Below are 12,699 nucleotides of genomic sequence, written 5' to 3' on the forward strand. Positions count from 1 at the left end.
CGAGGACCAGCCTACCTAAGGGACCGTCTCTCCCCATATGAACCCCAGAGGGCACTGAGGTCAGTGGGAAAAAATAAAATGGCGATCCCTGGGCCGAGAGAGGTCAAGCTCCAAAACACCAGAGCTCGGGCCTTTTCAGCTATGGCCCCTGCACTGTGGAATCAGCTTCCGGAGGAAGTGCGGGCCCTGCGGAACCTTGACCAGTTCCGCAGGGCCTGCAAGACCGTCCTTTTCAAACAAGCGTATATCAACATCAACTGCTGTGAATAAAGGATCCGCCATCTACATTACTATTGAACCATTTAAGCTGGCAGAATCAGCGTCACGGAACTAACCATTACTACTGCCAGATAAATTTAAATTAACTTAAATTATGTATTTTAATCTACTAACTGGTTTTTATATGTTTAATTTTTAATTGTTAAATTTACAGTTTTTATCTATTAATGTAAATGTATAAAATGCTGTTAGCCGCCCTGAGCCGCCTAGGCGGGGAGGGCGGGATACAAATAAAATCTATTATTATTATTATATTATGCACACCTTTGGGGAGTTGGGTCAGAGGTTATAAAGTCTACCTTGACCCCTAAGGGGGTAGGAGGTTCAGGGGTGGATTACAGGTGGTCAGCTGGTACATGACCTCAGAAAAAGGGGAGGCTCCGCAATGACCATAAGGGCTGGACTTGTGCAGTAGCCAATGGCCAGTTTATTGGGGGCACCTGATTGGATAGCCATACCTGGCCAATGAGCAGATCTGGCCCTGGTTACCTGATTGGGCTTCCAGGTAACAATGGGCAAAGGGGGAGGCTCCAGTGTGACAGTTAGGGCAGGGCATGGGTGGAGGTATTGGGTGGAGGTGATTAAAGAAGCTGTCCAAACTTATCTATAAGTGACAATAGATGGTCAAATTGATACCTAAGATGACACCCGATTTATACAATAACTATGGCTCTGAGTGAAGCTGTTCTTCCTCTTCTTTACTCCTCTGCTGGCACCATCCTTTGTCTTGGGTTCCGTTGGACTAAAGCTTAGGCAGTCTGGAAGGATCCATGCCTTATAAGCTTGATTGCCTTATGCAGAAGTTGAAGCAGCTGTTGGATATGTGAGTCTCTTGCTTTGCTGTAATGGAGTCAGGAAAACAAGATGGATTCTGGTGGTGTTAGCCTTTGGTTCATGGAAACAGGCATGGTTTCTTCCAAGATTGTGCACGTAAGGAGCGGCTGGAGGCTTGTCTGTAGTTCTGGCTAACACCCATCCAGAGATGTAGAATGCTGCTGCAAAGCTGAGGCTTATGTGAATACTATAGAAACCGTGGGCAAAGTCCACTTCTTAGAGCAGATGTGTGTGAGTCAAAACTCCAGGCACCCTGGCAACCATACTGGTGATCACGATGTCCATGTGTATGAAAAGTAGGGGGCTTTTTCTTACACTATCCTTGAAGACTGAAGGTCTGGTGGAGGCTGAACCAAAATGCTATGTTTAAAGAAACGTGCTTGACAATTTTTTTAACTGCTTCTTCCCAAAAGTTTTCTAAAATGGCTTTACTTTCCATACAATCATGGACAGATAGTTTTCTCATTTGTTGAATAGAAGTCTTAATACTTTATCTTGTGAGGTTTAGCTCATTAATGCTTTGGGATCCACATCTGGGAGGTCCTTTTTAAATGCAAATTGATATTATCACTCTCTTTTACTTATAATATTAATGGTTGTGCTGCATCTCACATATATCCACACACACACTTGCATGTCACTTCTAGGTGGCATAGAAAGGAAAAAGCTCTAACGCAATCCTTTTAAATGACTTTATTTTAATTAAAATGCTCAAAGAATGGCACAATATCATCCCGTGTTTTGGCAGCAGGGAATGTTCTTTTCATGCTGCCTAGATGTGACAGATGTGCCATATTGTAGATTCCTTTGAAATTCAGCCATTTGTGAGCTCCGGATTTAAAAAGCTGCAAGCTAACTAGTCTGCACTTGAGTAATTATTAAGCTTTATTATTTTCCATGAAGTGCAGCCTAAAGATGCTGATTAGAATAGCTGTGGAAATAATAGTTTCCAAAAGCAAAGAGATTCTCTTGAAGATTAAAAATAACCAAAGATAAAGCTCTACTAAATGCTATATTTAATCATGCATCTGAACACTTATTCCTCACATTTTTTGCAGCAGGTCTCTTTGTATTCTTTTTTGCTTCACACTGGTATAGTATCCATAATCAGTCCCTTAAACATACCTAATGTAACAAGAATCAGGTCATAGGACTCTTCCAGCACAAATTCCTTCTGGTTTGATCATGGTGAAGGTTAGTCAAGGGAGAGCAGAAGAAAAATTAGTGGCTGGAGGGGAGAGTGTGCTCTGCTTTGGCTTCTTGATGATTCTAGAATGAGTCATTCTACAGTCTGATAATATAACTAGATTAGTGACTTTGAACCCAACCTGATAAAACAGTGAAAAAAGATTTAAATCAACAAGAAACATTCCAAGTTCTAGTTCCTAGCACAACGGGAGGATTACAGTGTGATCTGGTAGATAATATACATTTGTTGTATTTCTTGTACCCTAATAGTGGGGGTGGGGGAGAGATCCACCTGAATTACTGTTACTAATTGTTGGTATATATTGGTATGAAGCTGAACATTTTTGCTAGTTTTCAGGAAGAACACATGTGTTTTTGTTTAGGAGTTTCTATCAACAGCGTGACCAGGGCTTTTTTGAGCAGGAATGCACAGGAACCCCATTTTGGCTGGCTTGGCATCAGGGGATGTAAGCTAATATACAAATGAGTTTCTGCTGGGCTTTTTCTACAAAAAAAGCCCTGTGTGGAACAATGGTGATGTTAGGGGGTGTGGCCTAATGTGCAAATGAATTCCTGAGTGTGACTTATCTAGAAAGTAAGATTAAATTGTTATTGTAGGCAAAGATTCTTTGTCCTAGAAGCCTTTTGTGAAGTTAAGTCGCTGCTTGTTTAAAGAAAACCTGAAGATGTTGAGTATGCATTCCAGCATGTGAACCCAAACATGTGTATTCTTTTCAGGCTCCAGGAGGCTCTACGTATACAAATGGCCACTGGTGTGTCAACATTTGAGCTGGCTTATTTGAGTAGAAAGATCCACGCACATACAAGAGCATATAACATAAATCTAAAAAGTAATCAAGCTGTTTTGTTGCTTTTCTTGCAGAAATGGAGGTGGGCGCAGTGGGACCTTTTGCGCAATCAGTATTGTTTGTGAAATGCTTCGACACCAGAGAGCTGTTGATGTATTCCATGCTGTGAAGACCCTGAGGAATAATAAGCCTAACATGGTGGACCTTCTTGTACGAGCTATTTAAACTGCATCACTAAGTAGAAAATTTATTTCTATTATCATAAGGCATTTTCAAGATATATGGTGATAGCTTTTCAGAAAAGCAGGCTTGTTGTTTTCAAAGGGGGATAATGAAATCTCTTCACTTGTAGAAGTATTGTTACACTGCTTTCTTCCTGAAGAGATTTTGTCTGCGCTAGAATTTTTGTAAAAAGTTTAAAACTTTCAACAGAACATCCTTATTAATTTTCCCTTCGGGCAGCACAATCCACATGGATTCTGCCTTTGTGTGGCAAAAATAATAGTTGTGTGAAATGAAATGCCAGATTTTCAAATTATATATTTTATAAATAGCTTAATCTCCTAATATTTATCAAGACTGTGAATTTCGATTTGACATTCAGAGTACTGCATTTAATTATGGCTGTTCCATCTCACAGAAAGATTAAAAGAGTTAAGAAACAAAGGGCCAAGAGCAATTATTTCCTTACAGAATGTTTTATGGATCGTCTTAAAATGTAGAATTGCTGAAACACTAGCAGCTGTTATATAAAAAACAATATAAAGTAACTCCAAGCGCTGTGACTGTTTTCTCTCTGTGTAATACTGTGTGGGTTGTATGGTAACCATCCTGTTAAGCAGCCATGAAGAAGAAGGAATTACAGAACCAATCATAGCTTACATGAAGGCAACATATCAGCCCAACCTAAACATATACAAACCCAGCTTGGTGTCCTTGTTCTTTCTTAGGTGGAGGAAGAATCCTGGCTTAAATCTTAAGTCTGGCTTCCCATGACACATGATTGCAGATTTAATTAGAGCTAGCCCTGCCTCTCCCTTGTTTTCAAGCCAGGATCCTTAACCAGAACTTACTCTCGATTTGGAAACGGTGTAGTCATGAAACTACCTCCAGTCCAACCCCATGCCTCTGCATTCATACATTGTGATAACCAGAGCTGTTTTTAAACCAGGATTACTTCATTGTGTTTGTCATGGGAGGGCAAAGGAGTAGGGCACATGCAAAACATGGCAACAAGGGAGGGTTTTTGCACATTCAAGTTTAATGTGAGCTTGATGTGACATCTGAATGAAGCTGTTGTTTGGCAAGCTGCTAAAAGGCTATATAGATAACTAAATAAAGCACCTGGGTAGTGTGATTTATTTAATTACAGTTATTTGTCAAATTTTTGTCCAAGCCTTCCTCCCAGGCATTCAGAGGATTATACTTGATTGTCTTTACCACCCCACCCCCATTTTCTGTAATCTAAATTATCAGGTGTTCTACTTATTGATTTTGCTTGTATGAATAATCTTATGGCCAATGCAGACTTGATTTCAAAGCTGATTCATATTGACTGTGTTTGAACACAATCAAATAAATTGAACAGGAGAGAAATGGTTCATTAAATAATTTTAATTAATAGAATGGAAAACTGATACCCTTTGTTAAGTCCTTATGATGACTGATTTTCTGTTGTTTTTATGCTTTCGGTTTTTCAGGATCAATATAAATTCTGCTATGAAGTAGCTTTGGAGTACTTGAATTCTGGATGATGGTGCAAATAACATTGGGGGAGAAGCAAAAACCTTTCACCACCACAATCAAAAGTGAATCACTTCATGATATCTGTGTGTATGAGATGAGGACTTCTCAGTGTTATGCTTATATTGCTTTGTATTGGCTCTTTTTAAGAGCTTGGAAGAGTCTTTCCAAAACTGCTTGCACTGCCCCTTTTCCACAATATGGCTGTTGCCTGAGACACCTACAGTCCCACAGAAATACAAATGCACTCCAGTGGTTGGAAACAGCTACCATATATATCCATCAACTCAATAGACCAGCCTAGTCATTCAGAATTAAAGAGCACAATTCTGTTCTAATGAAGAAATTTGTACCTTTCTGTTGTACTTTTTTGTTGCCGGTGATCCTCTGTTGTTATTGTCAGAACCTAGTGTATATTTTTGTTCTGTGGAGAATGCCGTCTAGCATTTTGATAATGTATTTTTAGTTACATTTATATCCTATTTGCTCCTAATAAAACAAAGCATCTGTAGCTTAAAGTGAACTAATAGCTACACAATCCATACCACATTTGTTTTATGGAGTTGTAATTTCTGTCCAACTTGTATTGTTTCAGAAGGGAGAGACTTGATAGAAGTCCATTAAGAAAATGAAAAACAAAGTACAGGATGATCAGATTAATATATCCAAAGCCTTTTCCCATTTGTTTATATTGTAAATATTTTTTGATTTCATCAAATTATTTATTCATTAAAAAGAAATCTTTTGTGAAGCACAGTGAGTGACAATCATTTTTATTAAGGCCTCGAAAAGCTTACTGTATGATATTGTAAACATTTGTTTGCCCTGTCTGGATTCTCAGCTCAATAAATAATTACGAATATAATAAAATCTCATTTAATTTATAGCAATACATGGCATAAAAATGTCTTTAGCTAAACCTTGTGAAAGGTTCTCAAATGATATGAGCTGGAAATTCCTGTCCCCAAGGGACCACAGCCATTTGATCATGTTTTTTGTTTGTAGATTCTCTGTTCAAACCCTGCCATCTCCAGACAATGTCTGGAGACTTTATCTCCAGATAAAAGGACCAGGTAGTAAGTGATGTGAAAGACCACTGCCGAAGACCCTGGAAAGCCACAGCTCATCTAAGAAGATAATGCTGACCCCGATGGACCAAGGGTGATTCAAAATAAGGCATCTTCATGTCTACAATCCCCAAATACAGTCTCTGGGGCTGCTTGTGAATAGCCTTGCCAGAAAATATGCTGTAGCACCATACCATATGAACTGTCCCCAAACACATGCCTTCATGTACTTCCCTGCCAAACTGCTGATTGGTGCAGTTCCCAGTCATGTGACAATCGAAGCATGTGGTGTTCTGATGTCTGCTCTTCCACTCAGATCAGGGTTTTTTATTTATTAAATTGCATCACTAGAGATGTACCCCAGGAAAAAAGCAGTATTGTTTCATCTGGATTTCATGGAGGGCATAATTATTTGTATTCTGGATTACTTTGGCCTGCAGTACTAGTCCAGTATTTGGATTCAAGGTTTTTTCAGGAATCTGAAATTAGGCAGGTCCATTAGTCTCTATGGGGATCTGTAGACTCAAGAGGCAGTTTTCCAGGGATGATGCTGCCTGTCCACTAAAGAACCTCAAATTCAAAGTGAATTGAACCAAGATGCCCAATTCTACAGGCCCCCAGCTATCCTCCATTGTTTCCTATGAGGGGGGGGGGAATTCCATGCTTTCTCCAGGACAAAGAATACCAAACATACAAAATTAATACAAATGTAATAGAAAATTTGGTGTGGCCCTCAAATATCTACATTTTAAAGAAATTATGCATGAAATTATGAAATTAATTAATTCACATGCAATGAAATTATGAAATTAATTAATTCACATGCCATGAAATTATGGCATGTGCTCCATACAGCTCTGCCAGAGTTTTATGCAGTCAGTAAAGGAACAACCACCTAGTACCCCACAAAACAAAGCTACTTTCTCAAATCTAAAATGGGCAGAGATCTTCCGAATTTTTCTCAGAGAAACCATGTAACACTGTGCTACTTGAAGCAACACAATAACCTGCTAAATACGATATTGCCATACTGGTTTTCAGGCTTGTAATGAACCTTGTGTAGTAGGTGTGCTCCTGCCATGACAGGCATTGCTTAATCGTCATTGATGAGTCCAACCAGAGGTTTGTGGTTCATTGCAAGAGTCAGTGGTTGCCTCTGAAGTTACTGATGAAATTCTTAATGCTGAGGTTCAAATTCCCAGTCTGCAATGGGAACCCCCCGAGTAACCTAGGTCTAAGGGTTGTTGTGAATATAAAGTGGGGGAGAGGAGAACAATGTAAGCTACTTTGAGACCCCATGGGGGAGAAAGGCTGGGTATAAATGAAATGAAGGAATCATACATGACTGCTAGGATCTGGTCTTCCTCTTTCTCCACCTCGTTCTGTTTTCTTTAGTGTTCTTCAGATAGATCAAAGAGATCAACCTTTGGTCAATTAGTAATTATACCATTCCTGCTGCATATGATGAAGTGTCAAAGGACTTTTCAAATATTTGCTATAATTTGTTTTAATTTGACATACTTTTATAGCCGTTGTGTGTTTTAATGGGAACTTTTATTTATACCACCTTGAGAGCTTCTGTTCTGAGGAAGTAAGAAAAGAATTTAATTATATAAATATACAAAGTATTAATTCTTTACTTAAGGTATTAATGGACTTGGAGCGCAGAGGATATGATTTCTCTGGTTCTTTGAATGCTTCTTATCTCTTTTTCCAGTGCCACAGATACCTTTTTTTCTCAAGAGGTGGTGGTGTAGGAAATGTAAAATGGTGGATTGATCTGGGAGGAACCAGTGGTAATAATTTAGCATACCAAATTATGCCTGACTGTGAAGCAAGGCTTTTTCAGTAGCTGTGACATGTCAGTGATAGGCTGTATTCCCTTCCTTGTGGCTCTTACATTTCAGACCTCATGACAACGTATTTTGTTTGCTGTTCTGCTTCCTCCAGTCTTTGAAGTACATACATGATGAGAGGTTCTCACTTTTGCAACTAATGAGAATATCACTAATACTTACTGCCACTCCAGTAACTTCCTTTAGCAGCTTTTCTATAGCAGTGTATAAGGTCCCATGTTTTCAAGAGACTCCAAAGGATAATCTTTTGCACTTGTATAAGTAATTGTTGATGTTAATTGTGGTAAATTTCTTGCAGTCCTCATCCAGTTCTTTTCATTTGTAGGCTGGGATATGTCTAGTTCGCCAAAATTGAATTTCTCCAAGCATAGCCAGCAGGTCCTCTATATGGAATGGGATAGTTGGAAAGCTAATCTATTGTGACTTTATAGTCTATATAATTAAGATAGTTCCTATGGTACTATGAGCACTGGCCATTATAAAAACTGTCTTTTAAAACACCTTTCTTTTTTTCCTCAGCATTATTAAGTTTCAGTCTTCTCTCAGAGGGTCTATGGAACACATGGGTGCCTTTAAAGTCTTTAGGTTGACTCCCTTCTGGAATATAAATAAGATAAGAGAAGGCATGTTGAATCAAGCCAATGGCCCATCCAGTCCAACACTGTCACACAGTGGCAAAAAAAAGTGCCATCAGGAGGTCCATCTGTGGGGCCAGGACACTAGAAGCCCTCCCACTGTTGCCCCCTCCCAACCGCCAAGAATACAGAGCATCACTTGCCCAGACAAAAAGTTCCATCTATACCTTGTGGCTAATAGCCACCAATGGACCTCTGCTCCATACGTTTATCCAATTCCCTCTTGAAGATGTCCATGCTTGTAGCTGCCACTACATCCTGTGGCCATGAATTCCATGTGTTAATCACTCTTTGGATGAAAAAGTACTTCCTTTTATCCATTCTAACCTGACTGCTCAACAATTTAATTGAGTGCCCGCGAGTTCTTGTATTGTGAGAAAAGGAGAAAAGTACTTAGAATCATAAAGTTGGAAGGGACATCCAGGGTCATCCAGTCCAACCCCCTGCACAATGCAGGAAACTCACAAATACCTCCCCCTAAATTCACAGGATGTTCATTGTCAGATGGCCATCTAGCCTCTGTTTAAAAACCTCCAAGGTAGGAGAACCCACCACATCCTGAGGAAACCTTTTCCACTGAGGAACTGTTTTAACTGTCAGGAGGTTCTTCCTAATGTTGAGCCGAAAACTCCTTAGCCCCTCCTGGGCGAGAGGAAAATGGGGGGAGGAGGGGCGGCAAGTCTGTGCAGGGGGGAAAGAGGGAGGAGGAAATGGGGAGGAGGAGGCAGTGAGGCTGTGGGGGCGGCGGCGAGGCTGCATGGGGGGGTGAAGGAAGGAGGAGGAAATGGGGGGAGGCCAAATTGGGTGCCCCCACCCTGCCTTCCCTGGGACTGCAGTCGACAGGCCAGCCCTGGGGCCAAAAAGGTTGGGGACCACTGCCCTATATGACAGCCCTTCAAGTACTTGAAAATGGTGATCATATCACCTCTCAGCCACCTCCTCTCCAGGCTAAACATGCCCAGTTCCTTCAACCTTTCTTCATAGGACTTGGTCTCCAGACCACTCACCATCTTCGTCGCCCTCCTCTGGACCCATTCCAGCTTGTCTATGATTCTTAAAATGTGGTACCCAAAATTGAACACAATACTCCAGGTGAGGTCTTACCAGAGCAGAGTATTTCTTTCTCTACCTTCTCTGTCCTATGCATAATCTTGTAAACCTCTATCATGTCACACCTCAGTTATCATTTTTGCAAGCTAAAGAGCCCCAAGCACTTTAACCTTTCTTCATAGGGAAAGTGTTCCAACACTTTAATCATTCTAGTTACCCTCTTCTGGACTTTTTCTAGTGCTATAATATCTTTTTTTGAGGTGTTGTGACCAGAATTGTACACAGTATTCCAAAAGAGGTTGCACCATCGATTATAAAGGGGCATTATAAATCTTCATGTTACCTAATACTCTTTGGAATATCAGGGTGGCAATTAGACCTCCCTGCATCATTCACTAGAATGTGATGTACCACAGGGATCTATTCTCTCGCCAATTATGTTTAACATCTATATGCGCTCCCTTGCCCAGATTGCTAGAGGTTTGGTGCTGGGATGTCACCAGTTTGCAGATGACACCCTCTTTAACTGTTGATGGACGGCCATCCAGACTCCTCCCCGGACCATCTGATCAGGGCATTAAAAGCAGTGGTGGGTAGGTTACAACTGAGCTGGCTGAAGCTTAATCCAACTAATATGGAGATCCTGTACCTGAGTCGTGGGGGGCTAAAACCCCACCCTGGATGGCACACCTCTTGTGCCACCTCAGAAGGTGAGGAGTTTGGATGTGATACTGGATGCCACCCTTTCTATGGAGGCTCAGGTCATAGCAGTTGCTCAATCTGCCTTTTACAATCTTCAGCTAGCGCCCTATCTGGCTCCCCAGGACTTGGCTACAGTGATTCATTTAACGGTCACTTCCAGGCTGGACTACTGCAACTCACTCTATGCAGGTTTGCCCCTGAGGCTGATGTGGAAACTCCAGCTGGTGCACAATGCTGCAGCTCGATTGCTGACTGAACTGCCTTTAAAAGCAGGCAGTCTGCCGATGCTGCACAGCTTGCAGTGGCTTCTAATCAAGTACAGGATCCACTGCAAGGTTTTAGTACTGACATTTAAAGCCTTGCACAGCCTGGGACCGACATATCTGTGGGACTGCCTCTCCCCATATGAGCCCTGGAGAGTACTACGATCAGCCAATCAACATCTTCTGACTATCCCTGGCCCAAAGGACGTCCAGCTTGCCTTGACTACAGCCAGGGCCTTTTCAGCCCTGGCCCCAACCTGGTGGAATCAGTTTCCCACGGAGATTTGGGCCCTACCAGATTTACTACCATTCCATAGGGACTGTAAAACGGAGCTGTTCTGCCAGGCTTTTAGCTCGTTTCAAACAATTTTATTAGTAACATATGGTAATAAATTTCAATTTCTTACATCATTAATAATAACTTTTTTATCTATCCCATATATTACTTTCTACCCACCCCTCCCCCGCTACTTGACCCCCACTGGTGTTATATACTTAAAATCTTAATATTAAAGGTACCCTTAATTAATAAGAACCAAAATTAATATCCTCCTTCCTCTTATACTTAGTCATTATCAAAAATTGTCCAATGTCCTTTTATTTTCCACTCTTTCTACATATCTTCTGAACTTTTTCCATTCCATCTTAATACTTCTAAATCATAGTCTCTTAAGGTTCTTGTTAACTTGTCCATTTCACTCCATGTCATAACTTTTACAATCCAATCCCATTTCTCTGGTATTTTTTCTTGCTTCCACAACTGCGCATACAATGTCCTAGCAGCTGAGAGCAAGTACCAGATTAAAGTTCTATCTTCTTTTAGAAATTTTTCCATTTGTAATCCCAACAGAAAAGTCTCTGCAGCTTTGTTAAATTCGTATCCCAAGATCTTAGAAATCTCTTGTTGAATCATCTGCCAATACTTTTTCGCTCTTTCACAAGTCTACCACATATGGTAGAAAGAACCTTCATGTTTTTTACATTTCCAACATCTATCTGGCATCTTATTGTTCATCTTTGCCAACTTTTTAGGAGTCATATACCATCTGTACATCATCTTAAAACAATTTTCTTTAATACTCTGACATGTTGAGAGTTTCATAGAGTTCTTCCACAAATATTCCCATGTGTCCCTCTGTATTTCTTTATTTACATGAATTACCAACTTAATCATTTGAGATTTCACTACTTCATCTTCCGTAGACCATTTTAAAAGTAACTTATAGATTTTCAAAATTAATTTTTCATTATCTCCAAGCAGAACTTTTTCCATTTCTGTTTGTTCTCTTCTTATTCCTTCAGTTTTAACATCACTTTCCATCAAACTTTTTATTTGTCGCATTTGAAACCAATCATATTTATTATTCAACTCTTCAGCAGTTTTCAATTCTATTTTACCGCTTTGTATTTTTAGTAATTGATTATATGACATCCCTTTATCCTCTCCTGTCTCAGCTGTTATTCTTATTACTTCTGCTGGCACTATCCATAGTGGTTTTCTCTCATCGCCATATTTCTTGTACTTCATCCAAATATTTAGTGGATTATTTCTTATATAATGGTGAGAAAAAAAACCATCTGACTTTTTCTTTCCATAGTACATATAAGCATGCCAGCCGAATTTATTTCCATGACCTTCCAACGTTAAAAGTTTTTTATTCAACAGCGTCACCCAATCTTTTATCCACACTAGACAAACTGCTTCATGATATAATCTTAAATCTGGTAGTTGAAATCCTCCTCTTTCTTTAGCAACTGTTAAAACTTTCATTTTAATCCTTGGTTTTTTCCCGGCCCATACAAATTCTGAAATCTTTCTTTGCCATTTATTAAATTGTTTACTGTCTTTCACAATCGGAATAGTTTGAAACAAATACATTATTCTCAGCAAAATGTTCATCTTAATTACAGCTATTCTACAAAGCAATGACAAATTAAGATTGTTCCATTTTATCATATCTTCATCCATTTTACACCGTAACTTTTCATAATTGTTTTTAAACAGATCAATATTCTTCATTGTTATTTCCACGCCCAAATATTTTACTTTAGGGGTAACTTCACATCCTGTTAATCTCTGCAATTCCTTTTGTTTACTTACTTGCATATTTTTACACAAAATTTTTTACTTTTCTTTATTAACGTAAAGTCCCGCCAGTTCTCCAAAATCTTGTATCTTGGCTAACAACAAAGGTGTTACTTGCGTAAGATTTTCATTTATAAACATTATATCATCTGCAAATGCTCTGTATTTATAGGAAAATCCTTTAATT

General features: G+C 39.6%; 1 protein-coding gene across 18 annotated transcripts in view; it reads left to right on the forward strand.

Moving 5' to 3' along the window:
* PTPRM (protein tyrosine phosphatase receptor type M) overlaps nt 1–5,604 on the forward strand; it is a 792,664-nt gene extending 787,060 nt beyond the window's left edge. For all 18 annotated transcript variants that reach the window (XM_060243981.1, XM_060243978.1, XM_060243979.1 and 15 more), the window contains 2 exons: nt 3,185–3,320; nt 4,811–5,604. In XM_060243981.1, the coding sequence (XP_060099964.1) occupies nt 3,185–3,320; nt 4,811–4,864 (190 nt within the window). In that variant the 3' untranslated portion in view covers nt 4,865–5,604. The remainder of the gene's footprint in view (nt 1–3,184; nt 3,321–4,810) is intronic.
* Nucleotides 5,605–12,699: the final 7,095 nt, after the last annotated feature.

This window comes from Heteronotia binoei, chromosome 7 (genome assembly GCF_032191835.1).
Source record: "Heteronotia binoei isolate CCM8104 ecotype False Entrance Well chromosome 7, APGP_CSIRO_Hbin_v1, whole genome shotgun sequence".
Lineage (NCBI taxonomy): Eukaryota > Metazoa > Chordata > Lepidosauria > Squamata > Gekkonidae > Heteronotia > Heteronotia binoei.